The sequence below is a fragment of the Nerophis ophidion genome, linkage group LG02 (genome assembly GCF_033978795.1).
Source record: "Nerophis ophidion isolate RoL-2023_Sa linkage group LG02, RoL_Noph_v1.0, whole genome shotgun sequence".
Taxonomy (NCBI): Eukaryota; Metazoa; Chordata; class Actinopteri; order Syngnathiformes; family Syngnathidae; genus Nerophis; species Nerophis ophidion.
In genome coordinates this window covers 30,906,851-30,921,632 of record NC_084612.1, presented here as the reverse complement: position 1 = coordinate 30,921,632, position 14,782 = coordinate 30,906,851, and the positions used below count along the sequence as shown (strand labels likewise).

The 14,782-nt window shown below is 41.0% G+C and overlaps 1 protein-coding gene across 5 annotated transcripts in view; it reads right to left on the bottom strand.

The window, feature by feature from the left end:
• Positions 1-2,553: 2,553 nt before the first annotated feature.
• The window catches only part of kif7 (kinesin family member 7), an 18,947-nt gene continuing 6,718 nt past the window's right edge, over positions 2,554-14,782 (bottom strand). For 2 of the 5 annotated variants that reach the window (XM_061881388.1, XM_061881393.1), the window contains exons 7-20: positions 14,394-14,564; positions 14,072-14,224; positions 13,791-13,903; positions 13,545-13,663; positions 12,194-12,349; positions 11,911-12,116; positions 11,609-11,806; positions 11,349-11,474; positions 11,067-11,243; positions 10,764-10,979; positions 6,653-6,859; positions 6,270-6,468; positions 4,235-4,396; positions 2,554-3,178 (exon numbers count right to left, since the gene is read on the bottom strand). In XM_061881388.1, the coding sequence (XP_061737372.1) occupies positions 2,808-3,178; positions 4,235-4,396; positions 6,270-6,468; positions 6,653-6,859; positions 10,764-10,979; positions 11,067-11,243; positions 11,349-11,474; positions 11,609-11,806; positions 11,911-12,116; positions 12,194-12,349; positions 13,545-13,663; positions 13,791-13,903; positions 14,072-14,224; positions 14,394-14,564 (2,574 nt within the window). In that variant the 3' untranslated portion in view covers positions 2,554-2,807. The remainder of the gene's footprint in view (positions 3,179-4,234; positions 4,397-6,269; positions 6,469-6,652; positions 6,860-10,763; positions 10,980-11,066; positions 11,244-11,348; positions 11,475-11,608; positions 11,807-11,910; positions 12,117-12,193; positions 12,350-13,544; positions 13,664-13,790; positions 13,904-14,071; positions 14,225-14,393; positions 14,565-14,782) is intronic. The other 3 variants (XM_061881403.1, XM_061881411.1, XM_061881415.1) reach the window with 3 other exon arrangements.

The following is a 14,782-nucleotide window of genomic DNA, read 5'->3' as shown; positions in this document are numbered from 1 at the left end:
TGTAGAGAAATTATTCCCTGCATTTGACCCATCACCCTTGATCACCCCCTGGGAAGTGAGGTGAGCAGTGGGCAGCAGCAGTGGCCGCGCCCCAGATTCATTTTTGGTGATTTAACCCCCAATTCCAACCCTTGATGTTGAGTGCCAAGCAGGGAGGTAATCGGTCTCATTTTAATAGTCTTTGGTATGACTCGAATCAAAGTAGTGAATAAAAACCATTAGGTCGCAGGTAATTTGTTATTTGTGTTGCAATTGACTATGATAGCTCTTGAATAAGAGTTCAAATCAAGTCGTCAACGCAAACAAGTACATAAGATCATACACAAAAAGTATAATTTTGACAAGTCGACTAATCTAAGAAATTCATTGCTGACTCGTCAACTGTTAAAAAAATTGTTAGTTACAAACAGCCCAAGATGAAAGTGATCTCCAAATCGATCAGATATGTCTTAAACCTCTGCCTTACAAATACAATGGTTTGGTGTAATACTGTAAATATAATCAGCATTCTTTGCAATGTAAATTCAGCATAATATGGAATGCATTTTTGGACAAATCTACCAATTATAGAATGTGACTTTTGACTCACTTTCATGTACACATACCTAAACACAAGATATGACATTAAAAATTTAACATAATCTTGTTTTTAGGCCATCTGGTGAATATGAATTCAAAGGTCACTGATCTCCTTTGAATTCAAACAGGTCCCAGAAGAAACATAATTATGCTTCTTTCTATCTGATTTTGGTGGGGTTCCTGTATCCATCCATCCATTTCTACCGCTTATTCCCTTTTGGGGTCGCGGGGGGCGCTGGCGCCTATCTCAGCTACAATCGGGCGGAAAGCGGGGTACACCCTGGACAAGTCGCCATCTCATCACAGGGCCAACACAGATAGACAGACAACATTCACACTCACATTCACACACTAGGGCCAATTTAGTGTTGCCAATCAACCTATCCCCAGGTGCATGTCTTTGGAGGTGGGAGGAAGCCGGAGTACCCGGAGGGAACACACGCATTCACTGGGAGAACATGCAAACTCCACACAGAAAGATCCCGAGCCTGGGATTGAACCCAGGACTGCAGGACCTTCGTATTGTGAGGCAATGCACTAACCCCTCTACCACCGTGAAGTTCCTGTATATTTTGATAATTTTCCTGGTCAAAATCGCGGAAATTCCATGTTCCCTGATCAAAACAATGCAGCAGACGAGAAGTGAGGTAGACACAGCCGGTGCCTCAGTGTGTAATAATAATAATAATGGATTAGATTTATATCACGCTTTTCGATCATTAGATACTCAAAGCGCTCACAGAGAAGTGGGAACCCATCATTTATTCACACCCGGTGGTGGTAAGCTACATCTGTAGCCACAGCTGCCCTGAGGTAGACTGACAAAAGTGTGGCTGCCAGTTTGCACCTACGGCACCTCCGACCACCACCAGTCAATCATTCATCATTCATTCACCAGTGTGAGCGGCACCGGGGGCAAGGGTGAAGTGTCCTGCCCAAGGACACAACGGCAACGACTCGGATGTCAATAGGCGGGGAGCGAACCTGCAACCCTCAGGTTTCTGGCACGGCCGCTCTACCCACTACGCCATGCCGCCCCTAGTATTGGGCCTGTGCATGCGAGGGGGCGCATGCTTGTTGCCACGTGAAAAAGGCAGGTCTTGAGGCAGCAAGTACCTCTGTCTCAAGGTAGGGGCCGTTATATTGTCAACTTCGAGTTCAATGCCTCAGCAGTATTCTGACTCGTCAAACTGGGAGAAGTGGGGGCGCTCAAGCCATCAGACACAGGTCTGTCCTGCAGAGGCCAGCATTTTTTTCTTTTCTTTTTTTTAAACTGTATTTATAACAAACATGGCATTTTTATTAGAGCAAGCCAGCGTTTGTGGGTGTTTTTTTGTCGGATGTAAAAATATTATTTCTTGGAATGAAATTGAATTAAATGAATGTTTCTGCCAATATGGAGGATTATATACTGGATCCAAGATGAAATACTTCTCTAAACTGGACTTTAAGACAAAATGAAGGCGGTCATACAAAGTACGTTTTCATGGAGAATAGCTATTGCTGCTTTAGATACAAACGCAGAAAGGTAAAATACACTCACAATACTTGATTTATTTTGTTGAAAGCAAATGGGACCAAAAGTATTTAATAACTTTATCAAATACTTTTTGGACACATTTATCATATCATAATATATTTAAGATAACGTTTTTATGAAAGCGAATAACTCCCCCACCCCCGGTACTCTAATGTGCAACCTAAATCAAAAATGACTAGAGCTGCACATATAAATTTAAGTTAGAAAAAAAAACAAAGAAAAAAAAAAAAGAAGAAAAAAAAGTATGTATAACTCACCTGGTGTTTAGTTCACCGCACGTCACTGCCTATTGGATTGTTTTTACACAATATTTGAAACAATTACGATACTGCAATATCCCTGGCATACCTTACATGTGGACTAGGTTACACTGCCCTCTACTGCTCAGCTAGGAGTATACAATGTTGAAAATACAAACAACACGTCAAAGCCTCTTCAATTTTAGCATATGCAACTTTTTAATATAAAATACTGTAAAATACCAAAGTTCAAATGGAATATATAATCAACCTCCTTCTGTATCAATGACAATGATTGATGAGGCCATCATGCATCTTAGCGAAACAGAAACTACAACATTTCAAGTGCTTTGTAAAAAAACATGTCCATTATAAAATTAAATACACATACAGAAAATTGTATTACATGCAAATCTAAGGAAAGTCTGAAAGCCCTTCCCTTACTAATTTCAGGCAAGATTCTTGCGTGTGTCCGTGAAAGTGTTGTTAGAAATGAGTGGTCCGATATTGAGGCTGCTGCGACGAGAATCCCTCCGAGACTTCACAGAGGGCAGCAGCATTGGCACGGTGGGAGAGTTGGGCCCACTTTGGACTACGCGGTTGACAGGAACGTCGGAGGCTGTTCGCAGCCACAGCTCCTCCATGGCAGCGGGCTCCTCTGTAGGGAGAGAGGAGCGCCTCCAGGTGGATGGGAGAGGAGCGTTCACGAGCTCCCGCATTTCTTCTCTAGATTTGGGAGGTTTTTCAGTCATTGGGGTCCCTCTTCCTGCATGACTATCTGCACTGTTGACATTTAGTGGTTTACTTTCAGATGACACCACTGAAGCATAGCAAGAGGAAAGGAGAGTTAGGGCAGATTTTTAAGGATGAAACTCGGGCTGCAATGATTAGTCTGCATTGTTGATTATCTCTACTATGCACTGTAGTTGGCACTTTTTTGATAAATGTAAGCACCTATATAATTAAGAAGGCTGCTAACTTTTAACTATAAGTCATGGGCTGATCAATCCATATATTGGTAGTATTGATACTTAATATATATGGTATCAGTATATGATCGATGCCAGCGTGATTACATTGATACTTTCTATATATTGTTTTTATTGTGAACATAAATTACAAGGCTAAATTATTCAATAATTTTGAATATTTGAAAGCAAAACGTATCAGTATCAGTAATGGTAACAAAAATACTGCCCCTATAACTGTTTGGTATTGTATCAATACCCAAGTCTGTAGTATTGCCAAGTACTTTTGAATATATTAAGATATGTTCATGTTTACAATTGTGTTACTTGTGGGTCATAATAGCAGCTAAAGCAGGATGTTAATGTTTTCATCATTATGAATAATGTTCATGTTTACACCTTTATGTAGATAATGTCACGCGGTCAAAAAAACCTAACTGACAATATGGAATGAAAACAGTTTTAATACAATAATTTTACTTATGTGTGCAATATTAGTGTTATCTTGTTAATATTTTCTATACCTTACTTTTTTATATGTACTGTAACTGTGGGACTTCCACATTGAAGATGAGGTCTATTCTATCCTTAAAATTTATTTTGCACTTAATATATATAGGACATCCTGTACTTTAGGCCTTTATTCATAATGAATTCACTGTAGTAATTTTTTTTGTAGTAAATCAAAATCATTAGGTCCCAGGTAATTTATTATTTTTGTTACAATTGACTATGATAGCTTTTGAATAAGAGTTAAAATCAAGTCGTCAAAGCAAATAAGTACATAAGATCATACATAAAATAGTCGTTTGACTAGTTGACTAATCTAAAAAAATAATCGCTGTCTTGTCAACAGTTCAAATAATTGTTAGTTAGAGCCCTAGATGAAAACAACACAGGAAATGTACCTTTAACCTGCTCCTTCGGCTGGCTGACTGAGCCACAGAACTCCCTCAGTTTGTTGCTAAGGTCCAGATTTACCGCCTTGTAGTGGTTAAGCTCCTTGTTGAGGCCATAGATCCATCCCTCGTACTGCCGTTGCCTTCCTGCCAGGTCCTCGTCCATTTGCTCTGCACAGAAACACAAGAGTTGCAAGAGCTCTAGAACGGGTTTGTGGTGAAAATGTAATTGGTTCTACTTTTTAAGTATAATGACAATAAAACACTATCTTATCCTATCCTTTCAAAAATTATGCTTGCAAAAATAAAGCCCATTGCGCTTAATGCACACTTATATTAACACTGTCAAAAAAGTATTATTTAATACATTTAGGGCTGTCAAACAATTAAAATATTGAATTGCGATTAATCACATTTTATTCTTTGTCAACTCAAAATTAATCGCCATTCATTGCAGATAGATATAATTTAATAATATATGTACCCTGGACAGATAATTATTTTCTAGTTTTTAATACCATGACTGGACAATTAGCTTGCTTTAATAAAGTGTTTTTAAACATTCTTTTTTAAACAACTCAACACAAAATGGAAATAAACACGCTCTTAATGACATAAGGGACGGCGTGGCGCAGTGGTAGAGTGGCCGTGCGCAACGCGAGGGTCCCTGGTTCAATTCCCACCTGGTACCAACCTCGTCACGTCCGTTGTGCCCTGAGCAAGACACTTCACCCTTGCTCCTGATGGGTGCTGGTTGGCGCCTTGCATGGCAGCTCCCTCCATCAGTGTGTGAATGTGTGTGTAAATGGGTAAATGTGGAAGTAATGTCAAAGCGCTTTGAGTACCTTGAAGGTAGAAAAGCGCTATACAAGTACAACCCATTTATCATTTATAAAAACATTTCCTCAGCTGTGTTGGTGTCTTGCCAGATTGTGTATTTTGTAGGAATACTGAATTTGTATTTCTGCTGTAAAAGTACTTGCATTCAGAGAATTGTTAACGACCATGGTTTAATTGTTAAAGATGTTTTGTATTGTAATGTGTGATATTTTAACCTGAATACATGCTTCTGATATTTTGTGTTGTACAAGTTAATGGTATTCATATCTCTCTGCATGACAAAGTTTTAACCTTCTCCGATAATAACATTTAATATTCCTAAACATTCCTTAATTGACAACTATCAACCAGAACATTTTATCAGAGCATATACACTTTATTTCAACATGCCAGAAAATGTCTTATTCCTATTCTTCAGTGGATGTAATAGCATTTATTTAGATATACATATCACATTACATTACGAAACATATTTGACAGTGCATGTTTGTAATGTTAGACCTTTTATTTTATTATGTACTGTAGTTAGACCGTATGTAACGCAAGGCGCTATTATTGTGAAGCTGGAAATGTGTGATTTGTTTGAGAAAGTGTCTTGACGGCATGAAAGTCTCTAATAAAATTGTGACTGTGGACTTCCTGCCTATCGTCTTTACTTTCTGCTAAGTTTAATGCCATATAACTACAACAGTCAGGGTAAAAATCTCCATTTTATGTTTTTAATGCGTTAAACTAATCTTAACACGGTAGTGAAACTTGATCGACCTTGCTGAATGCTAACTTGGCAGCAGGTTGTTGCTCCAATGTGTTGTCTCAGCGACCGTGAATTTAAAAAAAATGGTTGTGTTTTCTCACTAGAACAACTTGTAATGGCTTTGGATCTGGTATTTCCAAAATGTATCCTTTTCTGATCGCGATTTTCCCGCTTGTGGCTCATCAGTAAATAGTGAAAGCAGCGACCATACCATTCCATGCTATGGAATGGCCCAAGGGTTAAAAAGGAGTCAGGACGCATGCGCGTTAATCGCACGTTTAAAAAACGAGTGCCGTTAAAGGAACTTATACTTAACGTATTATTATCGCATTAACTATGACAGCCCTAAATAAAATATTTATTATTGTGGTTGTGATTTAAAATAGTGTACAATTGCACTAATTTCCCCTCTAATGTAGCTAAATAAGATTAATAGAATATAATAGACACCTCGACACTGCTGCAGTAAGAGCTGGACACTCCTCTCGTGCTCCTTCTGCTGCTGAGTGAGCCTGCGGTCGGTGTCGAGCTGCGTGCGATCCAGAGCATTCTCTAGCCACTGCACCAGCTGCTGCTGCTCATCCAGCTGCATTTCCAGCTCAGCTAGGGCGAGTTGCAACTTACGCTCCTCTTCGCGCAGAGACACCACCTACAAAAGACAATCACGTCAGCCAGCATCATCAAAGTTCAGTTGAACATTTGTTGTGACTCTTTTGCTTGTGACTCTTTTGCTAAAGGCTATCTTGAACTGTAACATGCACCAGTGGTTTGATGTTGAGTCTTAGTTAGTGAAAAAACTATAACAATAAGATCGGGTTGGCTGGTCCACAAACCTTGTCAAAGTACTTGCACAGCAGAGCTCGTGTCTCGGAGGCAGACAGGTAACTGAGTTTGGCCATGAGATTCATCTCCCACTGGGACAGCATACTGGCCGATGCCCGAAGCTGCCTTTGCCTCTGAGTGATGGCTTCATTCTTATACTCAATTGCCGCATCTAGAGCCTCAATGGCTTCATCCAGCTGGAAGAGAGTTCGCTCCTCCTGAAAGAAGCAGAGAGAAAAGATAGAGATTCATAAATGCTTGCACTGTGGTTCTTGTTGGGTCTCATACATTTGAAAGAACGTTCAAATTACAGGATTTATACAGGTATGAACAAATCAAATGTAATATAGTTTTTAATGCCACAAAACTGTAAGCATTTGACAATGATAATACTGAATAGTTGAACACATGTTCAAGGCAGCCGCCACCGAAAATCATCACACAACTGTGGAGGAGTTTGCATAGTCTGTGTCTGCATACATTCAAAAGTGCATGGAGGATGTTAGTGTGATCAAAAACATCGCCACCCAGGCCAAAGAGAAACCCTGGATGAACAGTGAGGTACGTGAAATGCTGAAGGTTCTGAACAACGCTTTTAAATCTTGAACCGCGCCATTAGGGTTGCAAAGTGTGCTCAGAGTCAGAAAGTGCAGGACTTCTTTGAGAACCCCACGGACACTACACAAATGTGGCAGGGCATACATGTCATCACAGACTATAAAGCTCCCCCACGACCCAGTGACAACAGCATCAGCTTTCTCAACGACCTCAACAACCCCTTTGGGAGGTTTGAGGCACATAACACCACTCCAGCGAGGACATCCAACCCTCGCCCTAATGAGCAGCCGCTCAACTTGGACACAGCGGATGTCGGGAGAACCTTGAGGAGAGTGAACCCCCGGAAAGCACCGGGAACTGACGACATTACGGGCAGGGTGCTTAAGGGATGTGCAGGGCTGGGGTTTTCACAGACATCTTCAACACCTCGCTGAACCAGGCTGTGGTACCAACATGTTTTAAGACGGCCACAATCATTCCAGCACCTAAAAAAACCCCAATCTCCTCCCTCAATAATTTTCGCCCCGTGGCAGTCATCCCCATCATTATGAAGTGTTTCGAGAGGCTGGTAAAGGAATACATTGTCTCCAGACCTCCCCCCCACATTCGACCCATACCAGTTTGCTTATCACCCTAACTGCTCCATAGAGGACTCCATCTCCTCTGCACTCCACCTGAGCTTAGAATATCTGGAAGGAAAGGACACACATGGGGATGTTTTTTCTGGACTTCAGCTTGGCGTTCAACAGAACTTGTTGAGCAAACTGGCCTCCCTTGGATTCAGTACCCCCCTACGCAACTGGCTGATTGACTTCCTCACAGACAGAACCCAGTTAGTGAGAGTGGGCAACGACACCTCCAGTGCCATCTCCCTGAGCACCGGCTTCCCCTAGTGCTGCGTCCTGAGTCCACTGCTGTTCACATTGATGACCCATGACTGCGGCGCCAGGTCCACTACTAACCATGTTGTGAAGTATGCAGACGACACAACAGTAGTGGGCCTTATCCGTGACAACAACGACATTGACTACAGCGAGGAGGTGAAACATCTGGTTGACTGGTGCAGAACCAACAACCTGGTCCTGAACATCAACAAGACCAAGGAGATCATCGTCAACTTCAGGAGGAACCAGTCCAGCCACACTCCGCTCTTCATCAACGGCACAGCACTGGAAATCGTAAGCAGCACCAAGTTCCTGGGGGTGCAGATAACTGACATTATGACCTGGTCCCTACACACCGGAGCTCTTGTAAAAAGAGCTCAGCAGCGCATGCACTTTTTGCGTCGGATGAAAAGACCACAGCTCCTTCCCCCCATTCTCACAACGTTCTACAAAGGCACTATAAAGAGCCTACTGACCAACTGCATATGTCTGGACTGGAGTGTGCAGTGCCTCAGATTGGAAGTCTCTGCAAGAGTGGTGAGGATGGCGGAAATGATAATCAGGTCTCCTCTTCCTCCTATCCAGGAAATCGCAAAAAGCCGCTGCCTGACCAGGGCTCAGAAAATCTGCAGAGACTCCTCCCACCTCCACCAAGGACTGTTTTCACTGCTGGACTTTAGAAAGAGGTTCCGCAGCCTCCGTAACAGAACCTTCAGGTTCTGTAACAGCTTCTTCCCTCAGGCCATAAGACCCTGAACGCATTATAATAATCCCCTCAATTTCCCCCAAAAACGGATTAACTCGCTGAAATATAAAGACAATACAACACACTGTACATCCATAAACGTGGATGCATATGCAAAAGTGCAATATATGTACCTGTATAGTAATGTATTTATTGATATCTGCACCTTATTGCTCTTTTATCCTGCACTACAACAAGCTAATGCAACACAATGTTGTTCTTATCTGTACTGTAAAGTTCAAATTTTGAATGACAATACAAAGAAGTCCAATTCTAAAAGTATACATTTACTGTTACTATCTTGTGAATTAGAACAAGACTGTTTCATCTGAGAATGTATTTTTATTTATTTATTTATAGCAGCAGTAGCTGACAGTTGTGACGGTCACAGTATAGGTTGTTTTTTTTTCGCTTTTGCCAGAGCATCAGCATGTTGACAGAATGTGGGAAAATTATTAAAGGGAATCTGAATTTTTGGGGGGAATTTTGCCTATCATCAACAATCCTTATGTAAGACAATAACGCATATGTTTTTCTTTTTTATGTATTTTAAGTCGTAAATAAATGTCAACAAAATCCCTAAGTCTACCAGAAGTCATTTTTGGGGCAGTTAACCAAGTTTGTTTATGTGTGTTGAAGTGAAGACTAAAATAAATGAGTTGTGTATGAAACAAGCTCAACTTCTCCATCAATATAACATGGTGTCACAGTTAAGGGACTACCGTACACACCTACAGTAACCAAATAATTGCAAAGTTTGGGTTCGAGAGCTGTTTCATTTGGCTGTATGAAGCAGCGCTTTTTACGTTCTCGGCCCGGACCACACAAGACCTCTTGTATCCAGTTTGAAAACCGCAGCCGAAAAAAAGAAACAAACACATAGACAGGCGTAGCAATGTATCGATGACGCCGAAGTTATTAAGTTCATTTTCATTTAATGTTCGATTGACTGATTTACTGAATACTGGCCCTCTCCTACAACTGCATGAACATTTTTAATGCCTCTGTACATTGTAATTAAAAGCCATTTAAGGCCTTAAATTTTGCTAACTCCATTTAATGACTTAATACTTTTTTTATTGCCCCTCGGAAACCCTGTATTAACACAGGACTGCTAATCTACACGACAGGTATCAAAGTAAAAGTACAGCCATGTGTTTAAAAGTCTATCCTATTCTACTTTGGCCTAAAAAGCCACATGTATAGAGTTAGAAACTGATTAAAGTACATGTAAACATTAGGAGTGGGCGATACTGCAAAGTTTGTGAAAGAAAGTACGGGAATAATATCGTTGATACAAATATTTCTCGCTTGACATGTTTCAAGGACATTGAATGATTTTGTGACTTTCTTTAAATTTTTTGATCGAGATTATAATCAAGAGTAAAACAACCTTTTGCTTCTTTATCAACAAACCTATTTATTTTTATTATATAAATTTATTTTAGCAAAATAAAGTCAATATTGGTAAATAACTTCAATGCTAAAATACTATTACATTGTCATTAAAATCCTTTGACTTCTTGGCACCGAAACTTATTTGTAAAAAATAAAGATAAAAACATAAAACATGCACTGCCATGGATACAGTGTAATCTCGGTTTAGAAACCCCTCATTGTACAGACATTCCAATTTAAGAACCTAGGACTGAATAAAAAAACGCTTTGGTGTACGAGCCCTTTCTCCGTGTACGAACGTTTCACTAACCCATTGCGTGCATCGCAGCGTAGCCATTAAGTGTCCAGCAGCACATCTACAGTGGGCAGACTTACAGGTATCGATCACTGGTGCTAATTGTTTGTCAGTTTAGTCGCAGGCGCTACCTACCAGTTGAGTTTGTAAAGGTTCCACTGTAATACCCTTAGAATCCATACTATCAATACTTGGATCAACCCGCCCACACTTAGTTGACATGCAGTAGAGCAGAGACTTACCTCAGGTGAGAGCAGGTTACCCTGCCGCAGTTTATCATCAAGCTCCTCTCTTTGTTTCAGCAAGGAATCTTTCTCTTGACGCAGATTGGAGATTTCTTGTCTAATCTGTTGGGAGTCCTGAGCACTGCTGCTGCGAAGGAGACCATTCCTCTCACTCAACTCGTGCTCCAGGGTCTCGATGCGTCCTGTTAGCGTCACCAAATCCTTACTCAGTGCCTGCCGGGACACGTAAACCCAGTGGTAATGTATCAGTTTTTATTAATTTGTTGTGCTGCTGAAAAGTGTTAAGATGTATTAGAATACCTGACTGGAGCGGAGCCTCTTGGTTTCAAGACCACTGCGTTCCTGTAAGAGGGCTTCTTTTTTGGCCAATATTTCTTCTCTTTTCGTGAGCTCTCCTTCAAGATCTTCAAGCCCTCGTCTCTGCTCCAACACACGCTCCATTTCCTCATCCAACCAACGTTTCTGCTCCTCGATCTTCTGCTCAAAGAAAGAGCAGACACACAAACAAATGTACAAGTGACTTGGTGTTAATTTTAGTGCATAAAGTTAAAGTTCAATGCAGTATCAGATTTGTGACTTTACCTGTTGCTCCTCCAGTGACACAACGGAGCCATTGCTGCCACTGCGTCTTTGTCTCTGAAAGGCAGCAATCTCCTCCGTCTTAATCTTTAAGATCTTCTGCTGTTGCTCATTCTTTATCTCAAGTTCCTATTCAAGAAAAACCCTTCACTAAGTCAAAGATAAACATTTCCAAAATTCATTTTAAAACAGAATTAGTGGTCAGAGCCAGAAGTTCAGACCATGTTGCAAATCCAAACCAAATGTGTGAATATATGTGGTACCTTGACTCTGTGGGTTCTGCGCTGCATCTCAGACTCCAGACGTCGTTTCTGCTGACTCTCCTGTCGCAGCCGCTTTTGCAGAAGTTCCTGTTGTTGCCTCATGGAATGAACACTGCGCTCGAGCTCGAGCACACGGCGCTCACTCTGTGCAGGCAGATTAGCAAGATGGGCTGTATCCCTCTGACGCTGACTGAGAACCTGAAACAGAAATATTTTTAAAATTAGTAACTAAAAAGTAAGAATATGACACATGAGTGTTTCTAAGTTGTTAAATAGTTCAGAGAATACAAGGCACAACAAACCTGAACTTTGCTTTGTGCGGCCGCTATTTTCCGTCTACATTCCTGTGCACGGCTCTTGTCTGTAGTGCTGATTTCTCTCTCCTGCTTCTCCAGGTCCTGAAGTTGCTTTTGGGCCTCCTGAAGCTCCTGTCGAGCCTGCACGGCTTCACTTTCCAGAGCTGTAATTTTGTGACTGTACTGCTTGTTCAAAGACTGTGCATCCTTACCTGTTGAATCACATACAATGCATGACCCATAGTGCAAAATATGCCACACTACACACTTTGCTGAGTGTGACACATACCCGTTTTGACCAGCTCTTTAATGAGCTCCTCTTTCATCCGGATGGTGACTGACAGTTCCCTAATCTTCTGCTGGGCCTGATGGAGACCCCATTCTGAAATGCCTTCAAAGCCTCTCACCACATCACGTACAGATATCTCCCCCACGCTGGCGCAAGCTGAGCAGGAGTTTAAAAATGTGAATGTATGAAATGTAACCTCAAAGTACCTGTAATTTGGGTAAATGGCCCCTCTAATGCAGACATTTCATATCCTAAAACTGGAAGCCCCTCCCCTCCATTGACACAGTAGTGATTTTGGGCTTGTTTCTGAACAAGTTTAAGCACATTTTGGAACGCTCAATTTTAGCTACAAAATGTGGCAGGGCCAAATCTGCCTGCTGACGTCGCCTATCAAAGCCTGGAGACAACGTGATATTCCAATGATTGTGTATAGGTAGCTTCGTCTTCCCAAATCACAGTATGTATGCACAGAATTTGAAGGAATTTTCAAATATGGCTACCAAATCCATTGTTGCAGGTTGTAACAATACAACTAAAGAAGGGGTCAACCTGCATTTATTTCCAAATGATGGGAATATGAGGAAAGTATGGGCCTCCCCTGTCAAATTGACACACGCAAAATGAGATAGACCAAGTGAGAGAAGTTTAATTTGCAGCATTCATTTGAATGATTCTGACTTTGAGAAAAGGGGTTTGGAGGGTAAAAAGTATAAAGGCTCAAGCCAAATGCGATCTTGAAAATCACAAGCACTCTCGAGGGGAGAAAGACTGAGTCAAAACCTGCGGTACTCTTTTTTTGTGTCTTCTTCTACTGATGTTTCCCTCGAGAAATCGAAAAATTGCTGAAAGACCGTAAGGAAACACAGAAGATGGTGTCAAGGGAGGAGGAGATGGCAAAGCAGCAAAGTCCGAAAATGGCAATATTTGTTTGCTCATAACGTTAACCATGTAGTTTTGAAGTAATCATGTAACAGGGCAACAAAAACATGTCATAAAGTGATCTAAATAATATTTTTAAATGCCCTCATCCACACTGTCAACGCGGGGAAATTTTTTTCCTCATACAAAAGGATTAAAAAACGAATGCAATGGCTGCTGTGCATAGTTTAAACAGGTGAGCAAGAAAAAAAAACACCCAACACTGCGCTTATGCTCTGGCGTTGTCCTTCTTCTCTGTGCGTGTAAGTAACTTGAAGGTTTGAACTAGGAAGGGGGCGGGTCAAAAGGATCAAACGCCAGCGCCTACAATCCATTGTCGCTTTTGGGGTCACGGGTGACATACAGCAGAGAAAGAGAAATGAAAAAGAAAGTGGGCTTGTACTTTTTTCTGCATTAGGTAGGTAAAACTTACAAGCATTTCTTGCTATACTTGGATGCTGGTCGGGCTCAGGCAGCTGAGATATGAGCCCTTTGCCACTGATTCGTCCAACTGAAAGCAAGTCCTTCTTGGTCCAGGTTTGGTTCACCTGTCTGTCATGTGCAATGTGTATTGACATCATACAAAACATGAGAACACATAATAATGTGAATTACCCCATCATACTTTGTACATTATCTTCATCATGCAAGCTGCAAACTGTAATGTTAAAGGACAAACCTTCGTCTCACTCTAGGCAGGTTTGACTGACTGCTTTCTTCTTCCACTTCATGGATTTCTGCACCACCTGAGGTCTTCTGATCCTCATTGAGACAGACATCCTGTTTACCAACCTTCAACCACAACAATGCAAGCTTGGATAGCTGATTTTAACCTGTGATACCTCGTTAAATACACCCCATCATTTTAAAGTAAAAAATCAGTACAAAAAAATAAATATTCTAGATAATATAAGCTCCCTTTGACACAAATGTTTCTTTAAACATATGGTGATTGGTTACCTGCAATCCTCCATTTATGCTATGCTGCATGGAGCCCATTGGGGCAGTGTGTGGCCGTAAACACAAATTATGGCCAAGTCCATGCAGCCCAGGACTGGAAATCAAACACTGCAACTCTGCTATCAGGTCCTGTTGCTCCTGTAGCTTATCACTCTGAGAAAGTAAACAAACACAAATATTGTCAAACATGAGGTGAAACAACTCAAAGTAAAACCTAATGAGAATTATAGAATATATAAAAACACAAGAGTAAAATAAGTATTGGGTTAACAATCATTTGTCTTTTACCATGTCCCCCCAAATCAATATTGACACTTCTAACCTGCAGCTTGTATTGTTCCATAGCATCCTCCAGAGCTGCCAGGAAGTCTGTATTCTCTTGCTCTAAGTGCAGGATCTGTGTTTGAAGCCTGGCTACGGCAGGCGGATCCTTCTCTCCATCTTTCACACTGTCATGTTCATAGCTCCACCTCTCCTCCAAAGAGTCGGAATCCTGGGTTTAAAAAGCCAAAAATTACAAAGTTATATTAGTAATGGACCTTCATATCCAAACAGATAACACAATAAACAATTACAATCATCTGTTCAAAATGTAAATATGGTGAGAAAAAGTATATTAGATTAATTGAAAACTCAAAATATTTTAGATTTATAAGGAACAGCCCCCTCTTGTTTTTTTGCAGACTGTATGCATCTGTAAAGCCATTTGAA